The sequence below is a fragment of the Phaseolus vulgaris genome, chromosome 11, assembly GCF_051622355.1.
Source record: "Phaseolus vulgaris cultivar YP4 chromosome 11, ASM5162235v1, whole genome shotgun sequence".
Classification (NCBI taxonomy): Eukaryota; Viridiplantae; Streptophyta; class Magnoliopsida; order Fabales; family Fabaceae; genus Phaseolus; species Phaseolus vulgaris.
In genome coordinates, this window is record NC_143508.1 from 36,476,760 (window position 1) to 36,503,656 (window position 26,897).

Sequence of the window (26,897 nt, forward strand, 5' to 3'; positions counted from 1 at the left end):
AAATTTGACTACGTAATTATTTATATATTAATTTTAATTATTTATTTATTAATTATAATAATTTTATTTTAAGTCTTACTTTTATATGAATTATATATAAAGTCTTAATTTTAAGAAGCTGCCATTATATATATATATTATATTTATTGAGATTTTAATTTTTAAAATGACATTTAGAAATTGTATGATAGAAAACAACATACTGAAAATAACAGTAAATCCAATTAGTATTACTGAAAAAAGTTAATTATATAATAACTCATCATTCAAACGAGTCTAAAAGGGAATCCATTATTACTGCATAATGTATTTAAAATTATTAATTGAAAAATTATTTATAAAACAAATTTATGACTTTAAATAGTCATCATTAAGTATTTTATGTCAATTTTATTGGAGATAGAAAACTGAAAATATAAACAGAGAGAAGAATATTTATGTTCCTAAGCAGAAAATAAAGAGAGATAAAAAGACAGAATAATGAAAAGAGTGTTTTTATTTCTTTGAATTTAGTGAACACAAAAGGATGTGAAACAGTTAGCATTCCCATCTACATATGCATTGACTTGTTTCATTACACACACCCATTGCTTTCTTTCCGTATTTTTTGGGGCAATCTGTAAAACATTCTGCTTCACAATAATCGTGTAATGTTACGTCACAAAATCTTGCCTCTATCATTTTTAGTGGCCCTTCATTTTCTACATCATACACAAACACAGAATATTAACCAACCAACCTTAGACAAAAAATTATAAGATTGAAATGCTTAAATAAATTGAAAACAAAACATACCCATCCCAATGGAGAGAACAAGCAGAACAAACAGAATTGAAGAGAACATATTCATCTTAATCTGATTTTAGTGTAATGCACTCCTTCCTTACCTAATTAATAATTTGATATGAAGTTTTTAAAAAACATAGGTATATATATATAGATAATAATTACTTTATTATGAAGAAAATATTATGAGAATCTTCCTTTACCATAAATTTACACTCCAAATAAACATTAAAAAAAATTAAATATTAATTAATTTAGAGTTTAAAAATAATAGGAAACTATTTTATAATTTTTTTCTTAATAATAGAAACTACTTTAATAATAATTAAAAAATCATTTTTAAAGTAGCATTATATTTATTAATTATTAAAAATGTTAATAAAAATAAAATACCTTATATTTTCAATTAAAACAAATGATAAATTAAATACATTCCTATTATAAATTAGAGTAAATTAAAACATTAGACATAATTATAATGTAATTTTGATGCTATAAAAAATACTAAACAAATCTATATTTTGATCAAAATTAAATTTTAAATAACTATTTAAATACAATTATATTATTTAGAATACATGCATAATATAAATTAAAATTATGCATATAAAAATTAACAGAATAAATATATATTTTCTTATTTATTATATAATTATTCATATAATTTAATTAACATTTTTAAAGAATTATAATATATTATAACATTTACGTCATGACTGAATGTCGAAATGATAAAAGTTTAAGTAATAAATCTAATTTTAACTTTATTTTTTCGATAAAATAAATATTTTAATATAAAAGATGTTTATAATATTTTAAAAAAAATATATTACAATTAATATTTTCTATTTATATTAAAACATGATCATATAATTATAATAATTATTATAATTAATATTTATAATTATTATAAATATGAATATTTATGTAAATTATAATTATAAGATCCAATTTTAATATTAATTATAAATATTAAGTATAATTTTAAGATCCAGTTTTAATATTAATTATAATATTAAGTATAATTTTAAGATCCAGTTTTAATATTAATTATAATATTGATATTAATTAAAACATTAATATTAATTAGAATATTGATATTAATTATTGGAGAACATGAAAGTGATGGAGGCACTTAGAAAGGAAAATATGAAAATTTTAATAAATATTTTAATATGAAAACGATTTTTTTAAAATATTAAAAATAATTATATTAAAATATTTCTGATATGGACAGTGATTATATGCTCTTACTAACTTGATCTAGTCTTGTCAACAGGTGGAGTTCCCTTCATTTGGATTTCAGGCATCTCGAAGCAGCAACAGTAGAAAAGAAAAGTTAGCACAAAATCCACCACCAAGACCTAATCCAGGTGAGCCAACAAGAACATGCCTCATTCCAATCATTTTCACACTACTAACACTGCGAAGGTCTAAAGTTTGGACCAAGGACGGAAATCAATTTCTTGTTAAAGTACGAGGATGAAAAACATATTTAACCCTTAAAATAATTAAATTGATATTAACAAGAAAAAAAATAATTTAATGGAGGTTTATTTTTATATTACCAAGGGTTAAAACCTTTCTTAAATCATTTATCCGAGGTTACACTTTTCCTTGTTAAACCATCTGTTGGGAACTTATTCCCTGGGTAATGGAGGTTTTTCAAAATCCCCGTTAAGTACCATGAGTTTAAGAGTGTCCATAAAATGTTGTGAGTTTTAGAACCTTCGTAAAATTTCATGGATTTCAAAACCTCTGTAAAATACCTTAGATTTTAAAACCCCCATAAAATAACATTGGTTTCAAAGCTTACATATAATTACTCTAGGTTTATAATGTTTTCTTAATAAAGTTGTGTTACTTCACCTTCATAAAATTAATATGATCTAGGTTTTTGTTAATAAAGACTGTACTGACCAGTTCTCGGGCGTCGTTGACTATTAGTGATGTTGCGGCCACGTAAGCGGGGTCCCACGAGCAACATGGGACAGTGTCTAGCGAGGCACGTGCGCTAAGCAACCAGAGAGTGGTCTGACATTGGTCACCAGAATGTACCGACGTACCACTGAGCAGTGTGAGAGGTCAGACATCGAGACTCAAACAGCAGAGCTGGGCCACGAGAGGTGGATCCCAGGCCACGTACCAGTTATCAGTAAGGGAGAAGCCTAGGTCACGAGAGTTCATGCGTGTGGAGTGGATGACGCGTTCAGGCGTAACACAAGTATAAAGCTACTGGAAAGATACGACCATTGAGGGTCACGTTCCAAGGGTCGAGCTGCATGCATGGCGCGAGGACAGCTAAGGCGCTCCCAAGACGAGTGACCCCAGAGACCAGGTGCACGAGGAGGCATCCAGGTGGTCATCCCGTCAGAGGTTGCACTTTAGTTAAGGAACCCCACGCACTAGGTTATCCTAAGAGTGGGTAACTGCGGCGCTGGGGCCCACCCCCTCAGGAAGCCTATTTTGGGTAATGGAAACAGTGGAAACCCTAGTTTCAGTCTATATAAAGGGAAGTAACAAACTTAGCAAGGTACACTATTCTTTGCGCCGCTTACACATACAATCTTACGTTAAACAGTTTTGGTGTTTTCTAGCCCTAAGATTGACTTGGTCGTCGGAGTGCAAACGGCCTCTAGGACACCGTTTGTCTTTGTGTTTTCAGGCATTCAAACAGAGGGAAGACACGTGCAAGCGCAGGGATTCTGAGCGTGAGGGTGACGTAGACGCATAGAGACGTTTCTGGGTCAACCGACAGGAACAAAGACCTATCTCACCTTCTCCTTTCCTTATTCCAATTTTGTATCATGAAGATACTTCTTAACTCTTAGATTTATTTAATAACAAGTACATAAAGGGTTAAATGTGTTTTTTATATATTTTTTTCGTTAAATTTGGTTTTCATACCTATACTTTAAAAATTGACTAATTAATCTTTCAATTTTAAATAAATGTATAAATTTAATCTTTTCTAATTACTTTATGACGATAAAAAAACGTCACTAAATATTAAAAAAAGTTAGATTTAAAAGAATTGTGTAAATTTAGTCTTGTGGTAAATAACTGTCACTATACATTAAATTTAAATGTAAAAAATATTAAAATCACATACTTTCAAAAATTAATGGAGTGAATTCATTAATTTGAAAATATAAGAAAAAAACAAGTTATATTTTCCCTTCTATAAATTTAATATTTTTTTATACTAAACATCTCATGTTTAAGGCAATTACATATTTTATATATGAATTTTCAATGTATTCTGCGAAAGTATTCAGTTTAAAATATTTAGATTCATGCAAGTTGAAGATTATACATGAACATATTTACAAGGTGAAGATTATCTTCATTTAAGTATCATGTCCATGTCTTACCATCATATATTAATTTTAATCCTGCAGGTTTGCTCATGCTTTCAATAAAATATGAATAAAAATTAATTCGATATCTCGCAGAGAAAATTTTAGTTATTAACGTTGTTTATGATGATCAACCGAGTGAACATGAAAAGTTTTAAGATTTGTAAGATTAAAAAATACTCATTAATTAATAACAAAATTTAATTATAAAAATTTATTAAGGGAAATTAAAATAATTAAGGTATATTATTTTTTATTACTTATCCTACCCTATTTTAATATTTGTTTACATGCATATATATTATAAACATATTTACATTATGAAAGGGGACCTTGATTGTTTAGATACAAGAAAAAAAAATATAAATGTGTTTTTCTTAATAAGTTAGAATAAATTTCTCTAAAAGAACTTTAAAAAAATAAGAAAAAATAAGTTTCTTTATGAGTTAAATAGTTAATACATAAATTAAAACTCATTTTATAACTAGTTATAAAAGGTAATCTTTTAACTTAGAAAAAAAACTTATTTCATATTCTTATATTCTTCTTCAACAAATATCATGAAGAAGTTTATTTAAACTTATCCAATATATATCTTTGTAGCTATCAATAACTCTTTGACAAAGTTGAATTCAGGCGAACAAAATGGCATTCTTTTCTCCCATTCGGTGATGCTTTAACGCTACAAAATTTAATAATGCATAAATGCAGAGCCTTCACTTTGGCTCATCTCGTATAAAACTCAAACTATGATCTTCTATGCTATATACAAAAGAATTTCTGAACTATGAAAAGTATAAAATTTAACTGCACATGAGTGGTGTATTAAAGTTGGTTCTTCAATTGCACCACTAAACCCTGCATGGACTCAATTTTTTGACTGAGTTCTTTGATAACAGTGAGGTGCTGAAAGGAAGACTCAGAAGTAGCAATGTCAGATATCAAATCAGTAATCTTAGCCTGTGAAGCAGCTACTGCTTCCTCAAGCAAAGTTATTGTTTGTTCCATACTTTTTCTTGGACTTTCATTTGTTGGGTTTTGTAACTGAGAGAGGCCTTGGCTAGAAACACTACCATCTATGCTAGGCTTCTCAGGACACAAATTCTTGTCAATGTCTTCACTTCCTGCATATCATCATAGCATTATCAAAAAAGAATAAATGAGAATAAATGAGAGCCAAAGCCAATATCTTGATTGTTTCTTGAATGCTCAAGGTTGTTTCTCCACCCATCCTACAAAACATTATCTGTATGGATAATGTCTTTGACATATGAAATCATTTAAGGAGAGGTTCTCACGAGACATAATTCATATTTTTGATTATCAGAAGATGATTTCTTCTTTCGAACAAGATTATAATAATGATTAGCAAAATCATGAAGGTTCAAATACAAAAGTGCAGTCTCAACAAATTGATTATACTCCTGGGTAGTATCAAACATTATTAGCTCTTTTACAACAATCCAAATCCAGTGGTAATGTTTCTAATCAAGTCTCTATTATTCCTTCCAACATGACAACACAAATTGGTAATAAATTTATTTCTTCCTTCAGTTCTTGGATTCTTGATAGTGGTGCTACTGACCACATTTGTTCTTCATATAATCAAATTAGTCTAATTTATGTCTAGTTACCAAATGGAAATCAAGTCATTGTCAATTATTCTAGAACTGTTTTTTTCAATCAAAATCATGTCATAGACAATGTTTTGTATATTCCTTGTTTCACTTTTAATCTTCTTTCAGTAGCAAAATTGATTGATAATAATCTTGTGTTCTTACCTTTGACTCTAATGGTTGTCACATTCAGAACAAGAACTACTTAAAAATAATTAGTTCAGCTAAGATGCGATATAAACTTTATATACTCAGGATTCCATCCTAAAAACTTTAAATCAAACCCATCAAATATGCACATACCATCAATATTGTTAATGTTGGTGCTAGTGATCTAGAAACCCTTTGAAATTATTTATTAGGACATATTTCAAACAAATGTATTGATGCTATGATGACTAAATATCCTTTTGTTAAATATAACAAATCTATTGTTTGTGATGTTTGTTATTTTGCAAAACAAAAAAGACTTTATTTTCCTATTAGTACATCTAAATCTAAAAAATATTTTGAATTGATTCATATATATGTATGGGGACCATACTAAATACCATCAATTCATGGTCATAAATATTTCTTGACCATAGTTGATTACTATTTGAGGTACACATTGATTTTTCTTTTAAAACAAAAATTTGAAGTTGTCAAGACTTTGGAAATTTTTGTTGTTTTTGTTAACACAATTTGAGATAGCAATACAAATAATAAGTGATAATGAGATTGAATATTTTATGACTAATTTATTTGTTAACAAATTAATAGTGCATCAAACATCATGTGTCAATACTCCAAACAAAAGGATATGTTCTGTCGAATATTCAATCCAGAGAAATTTTTGTGTCTAGGGATGTTGTCTTCTATGAAAATGTTTTTCCACATGAAAGGGTTCAAGATACTAACAATGAAACTAACAGTCCTTACATTCATGATCAATTTTTTTTACTGAAGATCAACCTATTTTGAGTCAGCCATCACAAGCCATTCTTGCACATTGTGATAATGCTGAAAATAACAGTAATAATAATTGTAAGTCAGAAATTGAGGTTCCAAAAGAAGTTTGTTCCCATATAGACCAAAACCTCAATGTAGATCACGACACAAAACAAAATTTTGAATCAGACCAGTCTGTCCGAATGAGTACCAGAATAAAAAAAACCACCTAAGTATTTAAAGGACTATCGTTGCAATCTTAATGTTTCCAATACATTTTCAAGAGTTAAATATCCTTTAAATCTTGTTGTCTTATAACAATTTACCACCTTCTTACACATATCTTGTTATGTCTCTTTCTTCACACCATGTTGAGTCAAACACTTATTCTGAAGCTGTGAAACATGACTGTTGGAGAAAAGCTATACAATGTGAGATATCTTCTTTGGAGTCAAATCAAACATGGGAGATTGTTCTTTTGCCTAAGGAAAAAACAACCATAGGTTGAATCGAAATAAAATATAAAGTTAATGGGACAGTTGAAAGATATAAAGCACGACTAGTAGCAAAGGGATACACACAAACAGAAGGCATTGACTATCTTGATACTTTCTCTCCAATAGCAAAGATGACCACCATAAGGTTGTTTCTTTCTCTAGCTTCTATCTATGATTGGGAATTGAAATAATTAGACATAAACAATGCCTTTTTATATAGAGAGTTGAAAGAAGATGTATACATGGTTGCTCCTTCTAGATTGACTTCTACTCAACCAGGACAAGTTTGTAAATTAAAAAAGGCTTTTTATGGCCTTAAGCAAGCCAACAGAGAGTGGTTTGCCAAATTGTCATCAGTTTTGCTTTCTATGGCATATACTCAATCTATGAATGATCATTTCTTGTTCATTAATTCTTTTGAAGGATCTTTTACAACATTATTGGTGTATGTGGATGATATAATATTGACAGAAAATGATAAAAAGGAGATTGAGCGAATCAAACATTCAAGATCAATGATTTTGGGAATTTAAGATATTTTCTTGGTCTTGAAATATCATGAAGTAAGAAAGGGATAATGGGGAATCAAAGGAAAAATACACTAGAATTGTTAACAGATGCAGACAATGTAGTCAAAATCGCGAGTAAACTCGCAAAAATGTACGATTCAGCGATTCTGGAGCCAAAATCGAGTTGACTCGCATGACGGATCGGTGCCGGAGCGGATCGCACCGCATCGCCGCGGAGCTCGCTGCCTCGCTGCCTCGGAGGCCGTCTCCGAGTCGCCTCGCACTGTGGCGCGGCACAACCTAACCCTAAAAAATCCCTAATTTATTTTAGTCTGGTGCGGCCCAATGCGGCCAGTGCGGCCCAATGTGGCTAGAGAGGCCCAATGTGTGTTTTTTTAGAGTGAAACCCTAAAAAAATTAGAAACCCTAAACAACACAGAACAAAACCTACCGCCTCCGCCTCTGCTCGCGACGCCGCCTACGCCCCTGCTCGCGATGCCGCTGCTCTACTCGCGACGCCACCTCCGCCTCCGCTCGCGACGCCTCCTCCTCCTTCGCTCGCAATGCCGCCTCCTCCTCCGCTCGCGACGCCGCCGCTCTGCTCGCGTCGCCTCCTCCGCGAACATTCTCCTCATCTCTTCTCTCTCATTTTCCATCACATGCTATTTTTTTATTCTACAAGACAGTGCCTTCTACTATGGATTCAGGAGGTGGGGACAGTACAAAAAAAGGACCCTGGATGGAATCACTGTATTTCCATTGATGGGAAATCAAGAAACGTGAAGTGTAAATATTGTGAGAAGATTTTAATTGGGGGTATCTATAGGCTAAAACATCATCTTGCATGCACTTCAAAAAATGTTGGAGCATGTCTTGCTGTTCCAGAAGAAGTTAAAAATTTAATGTTGGGTACTGTTTCTATGCTGCAGCAAAATTTAATAAAAAAATCTATGTTCGAAGTAGACTTGGAAAGCTATGTGAGTGATTCTGAAAATTTTAGAAAAAGACCTTCTCAAGAAGAGAGTGTGGGGGGTGAGTCATCAAGTATTTTCAAGAGAAGAGGAAGTCAAACTACTATCAATTCCATCTTCAAGAAAAGTGAGAGGGAAGATACATGTCAACAAATTTCTTTATTTTTCTACAACAATGCTATTCCCTTTAATGTAGCAAGGAGTGAAGAGTTCACTAAAATGGTTGAAATGATTTCCAAACATGGCCCTGGAATTAAGCCACCATCATACCATGAAATCAGGGTGAAATATTTGAAGCAACAAGTTGAAAAAACCAATCAAATATTGGAAGAACATAGATTATGTTGAAAAAAATATGGTTGCACAATAATGACAGATGGGTGGACTGACAGGAAGAGAAGAACCATACTTAATTTTCTTGTAAATAGTTCAAAGGGGACTATTTTTTTGAAGTCAATTGATGCTTCTGACATATCTAAGACAGTTGGCAAAATTTTCAAGATGATGGATGATGTTGTTAAAGAGGTTGGGGAAGATAATGTGATGTAGATTGTAACTGATAATACAACAAATTACAAAGTAGTTGGAGATCTCTTAATGCAAAAGAGAAGAAAATTGTATTGGACACCATGCGCAACACATTGCATTGATTTAATGTTGGAAGATTTTGAGAAGAAAATACCACTCCATCAGGAGACTATATCAAATGGTAAGAAAATAACAGCCTATATCTATTCTAGAACTAGTCTTATTTGCTTGTTGCACAAACATACTGAAGGGATAGATTTAATAAGATCGGCTAATACTCGTTTTGCCACTTCTTATTTAACTTTGGGATGTTTAAATGAGAATAAGAAATCACTGATTAGGATGTTTACATCTAAGGAGTGGCAATCTAGTCAGTGTGTAAAGACTAGACATGGAAGGCTTGTTGAAAATTCGGTATTGAATAAGGGATTCTGGTCAAATATTTTGAATTGTTTAAGGGGTGCTCTTCCCCTAATTAAGGTGTTGCGCATGGTGGATTCTGATGAAAAACCAGCCATGGGTTTTATTTATGAAGAGATGGACCTTGCTAAAGAGAAGATACAAAGTCTCTTCAATGGAGTTAGTAAAAGGTAAATAACTAATTACCTTTCACTTTTATTTCATTCCTAATCTTTTTTAGAAATATAAATTTTGTTTCTATATTTATTTATTTACTTTTATCTTACATAGTTACACTCCACTTTGGGAAATCATTGATCAAAGATGGGACAACCAATTGCATAGGCCATTACATGCTGCAGGCCGTTATCTAAATCCCATTTTGCATTATCATCCGGATTTTAAAGTTGATTATGAGGTGAAACGGGGGATGTATGAATGTTTAGAGAGGATGGGAGGAGACATTGATGAGATAACTAAGATTGATGCCCAAATTGAGGGTTTCAAGAGCAAATCTGGATTTTTGGGTAGTGAAATAGCTCAACGTGCACTAAAAAAAAAACTCCAGCACAGTGGTGGGAACAATATGGTGATGCACTTCCGGAACTACAAAGATTTGCAGTTAGAGTTTTGGGTTTGACTTGTAGTTCATCCGGGTGTGAGCGCAATTGAAGTGCATTTGAAAGGGTAAGCATTTAAATTTATGAGTTCATTTTATAATTAAAATTTATGAAGGGATAAATTTATGATGTTATAATTATTTAGGTCCACACGAAAAAAAGAAATTGTTTACACCAGAAGACCATGAATGATGTAGTCTTTGTGATGGCTAATTCAAGATTGATGAAGAGGAAGGATGTTAGGAACACAAAAAACTACAACATTGATGAGCTTGCCTCTGATGAAGAATGGACAGTGGAAGATAATGAAGCAAATGATGTTGAACTTATGGATGATTTGGATGAAGTTGGAGAAGTTGAACCTATGGATGATTTGGAGGTTCCTCCAATTGCTGCGGATGATGAAGGTCTTGGCATAGATAACATTAATGAAAATGAAGATCTTGTAGAAGAGAATGATGATTATCCTTCAATTAATATGAAGGATTTCCTTGGATAGTTTAATTGTATTAGATATTTGTGAACTTAGTTGTTTTTTGTATGAACAATTTATGATTTATGAAACTGTTTCCAGTTGTGTTATGTATTGAATATTATTTTTCATATGTTAGTAACTCTTATGAGTTGAGTTACGATCCTCGAGTTACGATCTTTTAACTCCTTCCCGATCCTCGTACGAGTTACGAGTTTGACTACATTGGATGCAGGTCTTTTAGCCTGCAAACTTGCACCTACTCCAATTGATTATCATGCAAAATTATCTTCTACTGGAAGTGTTCCTTTCACAAATATTCAAGCCTATAGAAGATTGAATGAAAGACTTATGTATCTCACTAATACCCGACCTGACGTAACCTTTTATGTGCAACAACTTTCTCAATTTCTTGTTACACCTGCACTTGCTCACTATAATGCAACAATTGGAATTTTCAGATATGTTAAAGGAGCTCCGAGTCTTGATGTATTTTTCTTTTCCAACACTTTTGCTCATTTAAAAGCCTTTTGTGATAGTGATTAGAGCACCTGTAGTCATTCAAGACAATCAATGATTGGTTTTAGTGTGTATCTTGGAAATTCTCTCATATCATGGAAATCAAATAAGCAAGGAACAATATCAAAGAGTTCATGTGAAGGTGAATACAGGGTAATGACCACTGTTACATGTGAAATTCAATGACTAACTTCTCTTTTTCAAGATTTCAAAGTTCCTTTTGAGCAACCATCACTTTTGTATTGTGACAATGACTCAACAAGTAATCTTGTGTTTCATGAGCGTACAAAACACATAAAAAAAGATGATCACATTGTTAGGGAAAAATTGAAGTAGAGTCTCATATATTTGCTTCTCATTTCTACGACAGAGCAACTGGCTAACATTTATATCAAAGCCTTAAGACTTTAATCTTTCAAGAGTATTTGTTCCAAGTTGGGTCTTATCAATATTTGTTCCTCAGTTTGCGGGGGGCTAACAAAGGATATGGATACAAGGTTTCTAGAAGGAAGCTAATATTAATTTTCTCTTTTCTAATTCTTAGATGTTTCTCTTTGTACATATGTGTTGCCTTTATTTTGTTTTTTCTTATTCTAGTCTTTATTGGATTTTTATTTTACATTATGTAGAACGAGTGTACATATTCAGACTTTTTATTTTGATTTAAGTAAGAAAAATAAAATAAAAGAAATATGCACTCTCTCTTAATCTTAATGACATGGATACAAAACCAACCATTCATTGCCAATGAAGAATGTTAAACCTGAAATCCATGTCCACCCAATCGATCAAAATGCAGTTCTAAGATTTATAACAATGACAGCACTTGGTAATTGGTAAATTAAGTTAAATTAATTCCTAATTAAAAGCATTGTATAGAGAAGAAAATCAGGAAGCGTACCTAGATTGCCAAGGCGGTCAATTACATACTGGCCGACAGAACTTTCTAGATTAAAGAGCCGTAAAATTCCAGCCGTTATTCGTCCCAAAGAATCAATTTCGGATTTGCACAGAAAAGTGAGGTGTTGGACCTCTTCCTTCGTCACAACTGTCTCAGTCTGTATGGTAAAATCTTCATTACACATCACCTTTCAATAAAACACACTCAATCACTACATTACTTTAAATACCAAAGGCAAAGAAGCATTACCGCTTGTCTTATATAAAACTTTAGATTCTCCACTTCCCAATTAACCATTTCATCATCTTCATTATCTTCACATAATATCATGCCTACTTCAACATCAACTCCCTCAACTTCGTCACTCAATTCTTTTACTCCATTTACAGTTATAATTGATGAAGAATTGTCGTTTTCGGTCTGAGGCTTCATGATCTTCAACCCTTGAACCCCAACCTGCAAGTTGTGCCAACATTTAAAAGGTACAAAGGACAAATTTAATAGTAAAAATTATTAAATAAAAATTAATTTTACAGATAAAAATAACTAGTTATTATATTAACTAAATTAAATAGTATTTTAGAAACTAATAAAATTATTTATATTTATATTAATTTCTATTATTGATAAATATTTTCTAGAGTTTGTGACTAATTAGATATCAATTTAAAAACTATTTATCAATAATAGAAACTAATTTAGATGTCAATAATTTTTGTAGTCTTTAAAATAATATATCTAGTTTAGTTAATACAAGAACTAAACATTTTTAATCTCTAAAATTTTTTTATTTAATAATTTTCATGTAATATTACAATAAGATAAACTGATAAAATGAACCAAAAGTGTGTACACTTAGTAATATCTAGAATTGTATCTACACTTACTTTTTTTCTTAAGTAAGGAAAAGATAACGTACATACAACTCATTATATCTTTGATATTTTCGTATTTCCTTCTACGTTTAGCTATTTTCCTATAATAACTCTTCCGTATATTTCTACTTTTCTTCATGTGGCTTATATTGTTGGGAATCTCTCCTTAATTTAATGAGGATCGTGACCATGAATCTTGATAATTGATCCATTGAATATATTCAATGATGACCATTTCAAAGTCTTGGAAATATATCTCTCTTGAAAACTATGAAGTTCAACCTTGAAAGTTGAAGATAGTATTTTCAAGGTATCTTGAAAATGTGACAGACATTAATTATCCACTATCTCTTTATGAAGAAGTATTCCTCTCATTCTCTATACAAAGGAAACTTGTGAGGAAAAGAAAGACAAACAAGTGTGAAGAGCAACATAGAAAGTAAATATAACTGGAGTTCTTTTGAGTGAGCATAGTGATCTCAAAAGGACTTAACGAGAGAAGAAAGCAAAACAAGGAAAAAGAGCTTAAGGCATATAACCCCTAACTTTGCAAAAGCTAGATGTAGTAGGTGTAGGTTCTTGTATAAGGGTTGAGACACCCTGAAGTGTTCCCTTTTAATTTATTTATTTTTTAGTGATAAAAAAACATAAAAAGTAAATGAGAGAGTTGTTATCCACCTTAGTGTGAAATTAGAAATCCTAGTGAGAGGCTAGAGAGATATTATATTTCATCCTTGTTGGGAGAAACAAATATTGTAATCCTACTTTCATAGTGGAAAAATTTTCTAGACTAGGTTCATGGATTTTTGTTTCTCAAGTTGAGAAAGTTTTCCCACATTAAAAATCCTTAATGTCCTTATTCTAATTTGCTCCATTTTCTTTTGTTTGGTTGTTGCTTCCCCAAGTATCCATTTTGTATCTACACTAAAGAGGGAGAAGTAGTTTTTATCTTCCCAAACACATATCTTACCAAACAAAACAACGGCATCGGTTCCTTGTTGGCAACTAGTTGTTGGTTGATCAATAATCATAATTTGAGGGGGAATGTTAATGTCCTTAAAGCTGTCACAATTATTATTTAATTAGACATTATATTGTACATAAACAATTTTCTGTAAATTACTCTAAATATCTGTAATGTCTCCTAGAATTGTCTGCTGTAAAGCTCCTAATGGCTATTTAACGAGAATGACCCCAAGTGGGTAGATCAGTTTTCCGCAAACAGTACTACTAATTATTTTTGATTCATTTCTAGTGATTTTCTGACAAGATTCTTGTTAATTGTGCGCGAGAATGTAATTGGATCCAAAGCATGAATTGCTCGACAAGGAAGATTGCTAGAAATCAAGGTTGTGGATTGGATTTGTTAAACTTTAGGGAAAAGAGAAACAATATTGAGCTAGTATGTTTTTGAGACACTACGCATTTTATTTATATTAAGAAAAAGTGATTACTATTTTTTTTATCAGAAAAAAAAGTGATTAATATAATAAATAGAGAAGATTTGATATCCTCTCCTAAAAAGTATAATACGGGAAATAAATAGAAATGTTCCTTATAATACATATATATTTTAGATATTCTTAATATATAGTATTATCAGCTTATTGTGATAATAATAACAATTCTTGATTATATAGGATCAATTCCCTATTTCTATAATTATAAGATTCCTCTCAGTTAGAGCATATAAGTTGTATGTGCTTAGCTTGCTGCAAAAAATCATGAAATGAAAAGTAATTTTAGAGACAAAAAATAATTAGTTGCTATAATGACTAAATTATAGATCATTTTAGGGACTAAATAAATTTTTGATTTCTAAATTAGTTTATATTATTTTTAAATGATTTATAAATTGGTATCTAATTAGCAACCAATGTTTTTACAACCAAATTTAAAAAATTAAATAATTAGTAATTAAAACATTGGTAACTAATTAGATACCAATTTAGAAACTATTTAACAATAATAGAAACTAATTTAGAAACCAATTTTTTTTTTTAATTTTCAAAATGGTATCTAATTTAGTTTCTGTTGCAACTAATTATTTTGGTATCTAAAAATTGTATAATAAATTCTCAATCTTCTTATGTACTTTGGATGTGCTTGTTTTCTCGTTTAAAACCTTATCATTCTCTTAAAACTTGATTTTAAATTTGAGGTGTGTATTTTCCAGAGATATTCTCAAATACAAAGGTTACAATTGTCTATCATCCAATGGAAGAGTTTCCATTTCAAAGGATGTTCGATTTAAGGAACATGAATTTCCTTATTCTCGTCTTTTTCCTCATATTCCCAATACTGTTAAAGATCTCATTGAGTATTTTAATTTAAATCTCTTTCTTACACCACCTCCAACGTCTGACACTACTTCATTTCCTTATGTGCCTATTAATTCTGCAAAACAGTCATCTTCATCTAGTCTATATCTATTACTGCACCTACTGTAAATACTGAACTTGTACATAATACAACACCTCCTCTTAATACTCACCCTACGCAGATTAGGTCCAAATCTAGTATTGTTCAACATAGAATTCCCCTTTCACTTCTTCTTTCTCATTCGGAACCAACAAGTGTTACGCAAAAAGATGCTGATTGGTTGGCTACAATACAGCAAGCAAGAGTATGATGCTCTCGTGCAAAAAAAAAAATGCATGGGATTAATTACATTATCCTCTAATAGACGAGTTGTTGGTTGTAAATGGGTTTTTTAAGTCAAGGAGAATGTAAATGGCTCAATTAATAAATATAAAGCATGACTGGTGGCAAAAGGATTAAGTCCATGGTTTTGTTTTTCATGAGATTACAACAAAGCTTCATGCAACTTTTTTCAGGTTATCAAACTTAAAAAGTCTACATAAATGTACGAGAGCTCCATAAACTCATAGTAGAGACACAACCGTAAACTCGTAAGAATTTACTTCCCATAAAAAAAAATTTAGTAGTGAATGAGATATGCACTTTCCTCTTTCCTAATCTGCCCAGTTAAAATTTCCCTAGCATATATATATATATAGTACCATAATCTCCCCAATTTGGTGCCCTAATCTCCCAAATTAAACCAAAATTTCCCCAATTTGCTGCCCTAATGTCCCCAATTAAAACAAAATTTTCCCAATCTACTACCCTAATCTCCCCAATTAAAAAAATAATCTCTAGCAGCAACCAAAAATCGCACCAGCACCAACACCACCAAGAGTCTCACCTAATACCAGATGACCACCGCACAACCACTACACGACCATGAACATGAGTGTTGAACGATTGAAAATGAGACAAAGGCAAGCACGAACTCGATGAACGCGACCATGAACAAAGGTGAGGCGACTGAGAACGAATAGAGGTGAGCAACAACGAACGTGATGAACAATCACAACGCAGCGACCTCAAACAACCTTAAGCGAGTTCACCAGTTTACAACAAGTCTACCGAGTTTGTTTTAAGAACAAGTTTGCTTTTGAGTTAACTCAGAACAAGTTTGTTTTTGAGTTAGAATATAGAAGTTTGGCTCAAACCTCTACTGAACTATCATGGATTTCTACACTACTCACAAAATTGCATATTTCCTACACTACTCCATCTAAGTGTTGTATCCATTTTTGGCCAAGTAGTTCTGTATTTATCATATTCCTGCTCTTGATCTATGGGAAGATGTTCTAACAAAGGTGCTATCTTCAACTCGATTTACGTTTGTTCGCAGTAAACTCAATGTGAACAAATTTTCTTCTGACAGATCTTCTCCTTGAGTTCAAGGGGGATGTTAGTAAGAGTTGTTAGTATACAACTGTCCAGTTTTTTGCTTGTATGTTAGTGTACAGTTGTCCAACTTTTTGCTTGTATGTTAGTGTATGGTGTTTAGTTGTTTACTTGTATGTTAGTGTACACTTGTCCATATTTAGCTAACAGGTGCTAGGCGGTAGCAAAAACAGCTGCTAAACAATGCAAACACTATAAATCCTTGTAATATTCATTTCATTCGGTTGTTCAAGAATTAATTAAGTTTCTCTTGTTCTGTTTCTCTAGGACTGCTTATATAGGTTCAACTCCTTATTTTTATAATCATAAAAGGTTTCAAGCTCTAGACATTATGCTAAAGGTCATGCTACAAAGAATTTAGAGTTTAGAAAGAGAATAAAAAACTATGTTTGCTATGCATATATGAGAGCTTAAACAAGGTATTTTTGAACAAAGATTGAGCCAACTGCATTTAGTTATAGTTGCAGAGACAAACAGACTTTTAGCTACTACAAACTGATTAAAGGTCATGTTAGAGAGAATTTAGAGTTTAGAAAGAAAAAAAAAACTATATGTCTGTTATTCAAATATGACCTTAAGTAAGGTATTTATGGTCAGGGATTGAGCAAACTAATTCAATTACAGTTGCATAGACTGACAGACTTCTAACAACTACATAACTACTGGCCACTTAAGGGTGGAATTTACTTATATCTCTATTGGTTGGTGATTTGCCTTTGAGCAAGTATAGTCAATCCTACCAGCCTGTCAGCTAAGACAGTGAAAGTTAATAGGATATTGGTTCACTTAATGGTGGAAAAGCCTATCTTCTTATACTTTTAGTTATTTTTGGAACATTTTTTGGGAAACCTTTTGTATTTACTCACAGTATATGGAAAGTTGCCGCCCAACAGCTAAGGGTAATGAAATCATGCATGTATGTGAACAAAACTTTACACATACATTTAACACTTACACACTGGATCAATTTTGAAGAAAGAAGGATGCATGTCTTTACCGTAACCAGTTCCACAGGATATTGTTGTATTCTTTGTGATTGTGCTTTTCTTTCTGGAGCCTTCTTTGGGCAACTTTTTGCATTTACTCGCAAGGTATGGAAAGTTGTGTGCCAACACCTCTCTTCTCTGTTTGCATCATAGGTTGAGAACCACCATCTTTTAGCCATATCTTGTGCACCTTCAAGAGCAAATAACCAGTCTCTCAACTCTATAGTTACATCCACGGTATCTGGCTTCTTCAAGTTTGAAAAGCTGGTACGTTTCCCTTCTCTCGTAGTTTCAACTGGCGTAAATGTTTGTAAGAAAACTATACTTTAAAGTAACAAACAAAACACGAGGAATATGACATAAAAATTTACTATATATAAAGCAGTGACACCAGCAACGGAAAATGAGAATAGACTGTTTTATACCATTTTCTAAATTATCAACAATCAGAGGTGTTGTCTTAAAAAGTTTTGCCAATGGTCCAGTTTGTAAGTTTTCCAACCCTTTAGACAAACCCTTCCCTGGACCACCATCGGGCCCTAGTATTCCAAATCGATGCAGGAGGGCCTCAGAGTAGTTCATTCCCCCACCAAGACGAACACCAGATATAGAAGCTGAGACATTTAAAGTATGTGACTCCGAGTCTACTTCACAAAATGGTATGACTTGCACCATACGTATGTCCAGAAAGGGGAATGAATGAACATTTCCATTATGTAGATGTTTTTTGTTATGCACCCAGAAAACAGGTCTCAGTTTAGGGTGTCCATTATCACTTATTGTGGGAACATTTTCGCTAGTACTAAAATATGAGTCATTTTCACATGTGAATTGCTCTTCAGAATCCAGACAGTCTATCTGAACTCTCTCCCAAACTAATGTGGATGAAACGGCAATAGCACCACCAAGAGTTCTATGAGTAGCACTAGCAAACAAATCATCTCCGACAAACTGTACTAGAGGCATTCCCTCAGAATTCACAGAAGAGGACTCAAGAAATTGAAGTTGGAGATTGTTTATTTTCAAACTTGCAGAAGTGTCACTGGGAATCTTGTCCATCAGATTTCCATCTAAAGATATGTTCCTGACATCCTTCAATTGTTTATTATTTCCAGCTATGGCTAGTTTCTCGCTAACACTCCCAAAATAAGCATAGAGATGGAGGACAAAAAATAATTGTTCAACTGAAGTGTTGGATAGATACTGTTCACAAGCAACACCAACCCTCACGATACCCCCTGGAGGAGGAACCTTTAACAATGGACTACCATCAGCAGTTGCCATAGCTACTTCTATGCAAGCATCTTTTAGGTCAACACATCTCCACAATCCAGATGTCCATCCGAGAGAGCTCTGATGTCCAAGCTTGTCAGTAGTTGCTTCCAGAGATAAAGTAATCTGGGATGCTCCAGCAGTCCACTTCTTCTGACTGGCATCAATCGGTTGATCTTCCCAAAGACAGAAGCAAGCAGGATCCTTCTTTAGGTTCAATATTCTCAGTTTCAATGAGGGTGAATCTGAAAAGAAAAGATTTTCAATCCGAAGCCTTGCTCCAGCAAAAGAGTTCTTCACTGTATTGTTCATATTCGTTTTAGACATATCCAGATGAGTCTTATCCGAAGGAACAGTAAGATCCAGACCCTTGAGATTGAAAATAAAAGATTTTACTGAGAAATCTGGTAAAATGTCACCAGGATTGACAACAATACCATCAGCCAAGAATGATGATATCTTGAGGCATGTTTCTTCCTGGAGGTGAATCTGGGAAACAAAGAAATGTTATAAAATAACATAATTGGCATAAAAAATTTAAATAGATGCACAACCTGACCATTTGTTAAAAGAACTTGCACAAAGCCACGCACCATTAGAGGTTGACAATCAATAACAGTTTGAGAAGCAAAAGTTGGTGGAAGAGGAGAAGGCATGATCTTAACAGAATGGAGGCATATTAGAGGAGTTCCCACGATTGATTGCCATTGCTGTTCTCCTAGTGGATATATTGAAGGGCAAAAGCTTCTTGCTGCCAAAAGACAGAATAAAAAAAAATAATTAAAACATAGTTAACTTGCTAAAATGATATATTCTTCTAAAACTATCAACTAATAAAGATTTACATTTGCATCCAGTGTTAGCATAAAACTATTTTACATTATCATAAAATCATGTTGCGACATAATTAAAAACATTCAACTTCTTAGGTAATGGATGGTTGTTATCCCAGTCAAACTTTCTAATGAAATTACAATACGTCAATGGATGGTAGTTGTTGGAGATCCCACATCGACTAGAGATTAGAGTCTTTAATAATATATAAGTGGGTGCAAACCTCACTCCATTGAGCCGGTTTTATGGGGTTGAGTTAGTTTTAAAGTCCACTTTGTAATATGGTATCAGAGCTCCTGATCTAGGAGACTCTGCTTCCACAATTTTTTTTTTTTTAGCCTTCATTGCTGTAATCATTTTCCTTGACAGCCTTCATTGCTGTAATCATTTTTCTTGATAGCCTTCATTGCTGCAATTATTTTTTTTGTTGGACAGCCTTCATTGCTGCAACTTTTTATTTTCCTTATCCTTTCTCCATTGATCACCACCACCACCTTGCACCATTGACCGTTACTGCCACCGCCATTGACCACCACCACCGACCACCACTTCCGTCGCTCGCCAGAACTGCCACTGCTCGCCGGAAACCGCCACCGGAAAATTTTTCTGGCGGATTTTTTTTTTTGTGCGTGAACAGGATCAAATTTTGCCAATCTGAAAAAAGTTGGTTTTGAACTCTCATGGACTCCCTTAGTAAGCCATTTAGCTATTGTTCCTTTACTATGAGTGGTAAGAGTTCTAGTTTTTTATCCTTTAATGCTTCTAGTACTGAAAATATCTGGATTATAGACTCTGGTGCTACTGATCATATGACACCTCATTCCTCTTTTTTTTCATCCTACACTACTTTATCCGGTAAGCCATATATTACTGTTGCTAATGGTTCCACTACCCCCATTAATGGTTGTGGTAACATTCACCTTCAACCTTCATTTCCTTTAAAAAATGTGCTTCATGTTCCCAAACTATCCAATAACCTCTTGTCTATTCAAAAGATTACCCAAGATTTAAATTGTGCAGTGGTATTTTTCCCTTCCCATTGTGTTTTTCAGGATCTTGCCACGGGGAAGACTATTGGAATTGCTAAAGAGCAGGGCGGGTTATATTATTTACAACATGAAGAAAGTAAAAAGGGTGCTAGACTACAAGCACACACTTCTAATTTTCAGCAAGGTCGTGAATCTTGGTCATCCTCTCAAATATGGCTTCAACACAGACGTCTTGGTCATCCTCCATTTAGTACCCTAAAGTCCTTATTTCCTGTTTTATTTACAAAAGTGTCTGCTGAGTCATTTCATTGTGATGTTTGTCAGTTTGCTAAACACCATCGGACAACTTTTCCTCCCAATGGTAATAAAAGTTCTAAACCTTTTGATCTTATTCATTCAGATGTATGGGGACCTTCACCTATTCCTAATATCTCGGGTGCAAAATGGTTTGTTTCATTTATTGATGATTGTACTCGGGTTACTTGGATATTCCTCATGAAAGATAAGTCTGAAGTTTTTCACTTGTTTGTAAAGTTTTACAGAATGATTCAAACACAATTTGAAAGTCCAATTAAGAGATTGCGTTCTGATAATGGAAGAGAATATGTGAACCAAAACCTTTCCAAGTTCCTTGAGGAAAATGGAGTTGTTCATGAATTAACCTGTGTGGACACTCCTCAACAAAATGGGGTTGCTGAAAGGAAAAATCGTCATCTCCTTGAGGTTACTCGAGCTTTACTTTTCCAAACATCTGTTCCTAGATCTTACTGGGGGGAAGCAGTCCTGACTGCCACTTATTTGATTAATAGATTACCCTCTCGGGTTTTAGAGGGTGTTACTCCTATTCAGGTTATGACCACATTCTATCCTTCTATTCCCATGTTGAATAGTCTTCAGAATCGTGTCTTTGGTTGTCCTGCTTTTGTCCATGTTCATAGTCCTTATCGGGGTAAGTTGGATCCTCGTGCCATCAAATGTGTCTTCATCGGTTATGCCCCCAACAAAAAGGGGTACAAATGTTATCATCCTCAAAGTCGTAAAGTGTATATTTCCAAAGATGTCACCTTCCATGAAACAGAGTCTTTCTTTCCTAGTTCTCAGCTTCAGGGGGAGAGTATTCAAGAAGCTGAGGACCTTGAGTTGCCACCTTTTCCTTTGTTGCAGGATTTCGTTCTTAGGGAGGATGACAAAGACCCTGCACCAACATCATTACCAGAGAAGAATAATGAAGACAAATATTTTGGAAAACAATATCAGCGAAGGCAACAAGAACCCGTCCTGGTCGAACAGCAACTTCAATTGTCTGAACCGGAGGTAAGAACTCATACCAGTGAGACTCTTGAGGACACCTTAAATACTGCTTTTGAACCTAACCTAAATGATTTACCTATTGCCTTGAGAAAAGAAAAAAGATCTTGTGCCAAATATCCTATATCCCAATTTGTGTCTACAGAAAAACTTTCTATGCAGCACCAGAGTTTTCTTTCAGCTATTGATTCTATCAAAATCCCTTCATCGGTACAAGAAGCCTTAAAAGATGAGAACTGGATTCGAGCCATGAATGAAGAAATGAGCGCGTTAGAAAGGAATGAGACTTGGGAGATTGTAGAGAGACCAAAAGATAAGAAAGCAGTGGGTTGTAGGTGGATATACACAGTTAAGTATAAGTCTGATGGCACACTCGATCGGTATAAAGCAAGGTTGGTTGCAAAAGGGTACACTCAAACCTATGGGATCGATTATGAGGAGACTTTTGCTCCAGTGGCAAAAATGAATACCGTCAGGATTATTCTCTCCCTGGCAGCACACTTTGGTTGGGCAATGCATCAATTTGATGTTAAAAATGCCTTCTTGCATGGAAGCTTGGAGGAAGAAGTATACATGGAGATTCCACCTGGTTATGGTATTGTTAATGAAGGGAATAAGGCGTGCAGACTTAAGAAGGCCCTATATGGTCTTAAACAATCACCTCGTGCTTGGTTTGGAAGGTTTACTCAAGCTATGGTATCTTTGGGGTACCGACAAAGCCAAGGTGACCATACTCTGTTTATAAAACATTCTCAGAATGGTAAACTCACTCTACTTTTGGTCTATGTAGATGATATGATTATTACAGGTGATGATGAGATTGAAAAACAAAATTTGAGGGAGAGACTAGCTGCTCAATTTGAAATGAAGGATCTTGGGAAGCTGAAGTACTTCCTTGGGATAGAGGTTGCTTACTCGAGACAGGGCATCTTTATTTCTCAAAGGAAATACATCAACAATAGCCAACCCATGAGGGCGACCATATGGCATAACATTCGTCAATGGTGTGACCAAGTTTATGACAATGAGCACACCAAGGACGACCTCTGCTTGGTTTGCAAGAGTGGTTGAGGTCATCAAGTTGAGATAGAAATGTAGAGGAATCACCAGGCTGACCAAAGTAGGTATGTCGAGTGGTAACTTACATGGCACATAGAACAAGGTAGACCAAGTAAACTTTAATGTGGGCATAGTTGGAGACCTAAGAATGTGATCACGAGAGTTCTTGGGTAAGAGTGGCACTAGGAGACAATAATTCATTGAAGTAATGTTGAAGATCATGAACCTTGCTCAAATATGACCATCAAGGCGTCGAGGGGCGATGATACCTAGAAGATTCTTACAAACACCATAGAGGCATTGCGTACAATTGGGATACACTAATTGGATCTACTCCCAAATCCCAACACAAATGTCATTGCACAAACTCTCACTAGGATAAACTCTAAATGATTCTGATACCATATTAAGAAGTGGACTTTAAGCTTATCTCAACCTTATAAAACTAGCTTATAAGGTGAGGTTTTCACCCACTTATATACTATGAAATGTCTTTATCACTAGTCGATGTGAAATCTCCAACAATAGATGATGCAGTTGCCAAGTCACATGCATGCACGTTAAAGCTTTGATTATCGTGACTCTTGTGACGTTGTGGTTGAGTTGCTGGAAAAAGGCAGAGCGAGGGAAGAAGACCTAAAATCAAAAAGAGAAAAACGATTTTCTAAAAAAATTGGCACCGATGGACGATGGGATCATTGGATGAACAATGGGATCATTAGAACGACAAGGATTCACTAGGCTCTAGATTCTATGTGTGAATTTTGTGTGTTGAGTACAACAAGGAAGATATTATATGTAAGATTATAAAAAATATATTACAAAGAGATGGGCTTACACCCATATATTGAAAATACATTTAACAATTTCAAACAAATAACTTCAAAATCCAAACAACTCTTTTATCCTGAAAACAACTGAAATCAAATAAAAAAAGAATATTTATCAAATGTTCATATTGGATTAGAACTAAATTCATAAATTAATACCAAATGATGATACTTGGAAAGCATCAGCTGGGACAGATTGCATTGATGGTTGCACTAAGGTACATGGAGGAAATGAAATGGTGTCCCTGCATTTCAATATACAAATGGTAGAATTTGGTTACATAATATAATTTTAACTATGTAAAGAAATAAAGAATTCTTTTATTGATAGCCATCATGCAAATTATATTTTCATAATCTCTATTTTTAAGAATCAAATTCTTTAAAAGAAGAAAATATAAATATGCTAAAATAAATAGAAAGATTTTGAAGTTTTGTTTCCTAATCATTATGGAGATATTGAAGATACTTTTATTCTAATATGTTATTTACAACACACACTCTCAAGTTAATAAATGAATATAAATTATTCCCAATTTTTCTATAAGATCTTGGAAGTTTCCCTGAGAAAACCCTTTAATAAAAATGTTCATTGTTCTTGCAGGAAAATAGGTTGTGACCACAACAACTGTGTTAAGATTATTTTTTATGAAGTATTTATCAATTTGAATATGTATGGTAATATTATGTTCTACTAGATTATGGACAATGTCAATGGCTGACTAATTTTTAAAATGCAATTTTATAGGAATCTCAACCTTTATTTTAAAGGCATATAGAATTATTTTCATCCAGAGTCCTTCACACACCTTGAGCAAGGCACTAGAATGAGAATCTGTATCAATTTTTGCCTATTTAGGTCACCAAATTCTCTCCAAGAAACATAAAGTATTCAAAGGTAGATTTTCTGTTAGTAACAAAACTTACATAGTCTATGTCTATCTATATCAGTATATATTTTCAGGGTCAAAGTGTCTCCTTTCTTGAATAGAAACCTCTTTCATAGAGTTGACATCAAGTATTGAAGAATTTCGCCAACTGCTTCCATGTGTCTTTCTCTTGGATCATGCATAAAATGACTTACCACACTAACTACATAAACAATGTCTAGCCTCGTGTTGGATAGATAAATAAGTCTTCCACCAATCTTGACTTCCAATTTAATGATTTTGTTCAATAACTCCTGAAGTTCTAAATCTCAACTTATCTATTTCTTTTAGAAGACCAAATACATATTTTCTTTAAGAGACGAAAATCCCTTTTTAAAATAAAAAACCTCTACTCAAAAGAAATAGTTGAGTTTTCTAGATCTTTAATTTCAAATTGGACTGTCAATTTTTCCTATAATGTCAATTTCTTTGTTTCATCATCTCCTGCGATAAATATCATCCACATAAATTTAGCAATATAGTGAATTTACATGTAAGAGTGCCTTATGAATGAAGTATTATGTTCTTGGCTTTGCCTGTATACTAAGGAAATCATTACTTACGTAATCACTCAAATCATACTCTTCGAGATTGCTTAAGACAATATATGACCTTCTTTTGGAGGCATATTTTATTCCTTCCACTATGAGTTTCAAATCTTGAAGGAATCTCCTTGTACGCAACGCTCCGTGAAGAAAGACCTTTTTCACATCCAATTGTTTTAATACCGACCAAAACGAGCTGCTAGAGTAAAAACAACTGGAATTGTATTCATCTTTGCTACAAGAGAAAATGTATTCTCATAATCAATTTAATAAATTTGAGTATATATCTCTTTACAACCAATCTAGCTCTATATTTGTCTATTGTCCCATGTGGCTTCTATTTCACTATAAACATCCATTTGCACCTTACAACTATTTTGTCTCTTGGTTTATCAACAATCTCGCATATTGAGAGTTTCTTTCTAATGCACTCATCTCCTTTCTCATGGCTTGAGTTCAATGTTCACTTTTCATGACTTCTTAGACCAAAGTAGAAATAACTATGGCATTAATGACAACAATAAAACTTCAATATTTATTAGAAAGATTGTCAGTGTAAACTTATTGAGAAGTAGGATATTTAACACATTTACCTCCTTATTGTTACCTTTAGGGGTCATCACCTCCAAATCAGACAACTTTTCTTAAAGTTAAACTGGGTTGTTTCCTTCTTTGATATTTTTTGTTAAAGAATTTGTCTACTTCTTTCTTATTGTGGGTTCGTTTGATCCATTTGTGGTGGTTCGTCACTTGCAAAGATAAATATAGTAATGATAGGAAAGAGTTCATCTGCTTCAAGTGTTTTCTCCATATAAAGCAAAGGACGGACAAAAAATAATTTTGTTTCATGAAAAGTGACATCCATAGTGATAAAGACACGATGGCTCTCAAGATGATAACATTTGTACTTCTTTTAATTAGAAGGATAACCAATAAATACACATTCAAAAGCTCTAAGATCTAATCCATTGCAATCAGGATTATAAGAGTGAACAAAAGCAACACATCCAAAGACTTGACTCTAGAAGGGTAGAGGGAACAAGAGATAATAGAGACTCAAAAGAACTAACGTCATTTAAGACACAAGTAGGTAACCTATTGATGAGAAATAGAAAGGGGGTTGTTTTGATATTCAATTTAGGGAAGCATATTGATATTACACTTAAGAAAGATGAGAAGGGGAACAATACTAGGAATTAAGGAAATAGTCTTCAATGTCTACTAGGAATTAACTCCCATTATAGTAGCCTTTATTATCACTTCATTCCCACTAGTGTTTTAATTGTCTCTTTTATTAATTTTTAATAGAAGCATCATTATTCCCTACCATGAGAATATGAATGGTCATCTTCTCTTGTGATTTGAGCCAGCCGAAACTTAGTGAAAATTCAACCTACTTAATTA

General features: G+C 33.2%; 1 protein-coding gene, 1 long non-coding RNA gene and 1 pseudogene across 2 annotated transcripts in view; 1 reads left to right on the top strand and 2 right to left on the bottom strand.

Moving 5' to 3' along the window:
* Positions 1-478: 478 nt before the first annotated feature.
* Positions 479-888, bottom strand: LOC137810725 (uncharacterized). Its single transcript, XR_011080957.2, has 2 exons — positions 796-888; positions 479-701 (listed from the first exon to the last, which is right to left on the bottom strand). It is a non-coding gene; the product is annotated as an uncharacterized LOC137810725 (long non-coding RNA).
* A 3,969-nt stretch (positions 889-4,857) lies between these two features.
* LOC137819395 (uncharacterized) overlaps positions 4,858-26,897 on the bottom strand; it is a 60,376-nt gene continuing 38,336 nt past the window's right edge. Inside the window, exons 14-20 of the mRNA XM_068623232.2 lie at positions 24,179-24,264; positions 19,593-19,750; positions 18,153-19,488; positions 17,739-18,022; positions 12,357-12,563; positions 12,108-12,264; positions 4,858-5,269 (exon numbers count right to left, since the gene is read on the bottom strand). Coding sequence (XP_068479333.2) covers positions 4,971-5,269; positions 12,108-12,264; positions 12,357-12,563; positions 17,739-18,022; positions 18,153-19,488; positions 19,593-19,750; positions 24,179-24,264 — 2,527 coding nt within the window. The 3' untranslated portion in view covers positions 4,858-4,970. The remainder of the gene's footprint in view (positions 5,270-12,107; positions 12,265-12,356; positions 12,564-17,738; positions 18,023-18,152; positions 19,489-19,592; positions 19,751-24,178; positions 24,265-26,897) is intronic.
* On the top strand, positions 8,261-9,790 carry LOC150023227 (uncharacterized; annotated as a pseudogene).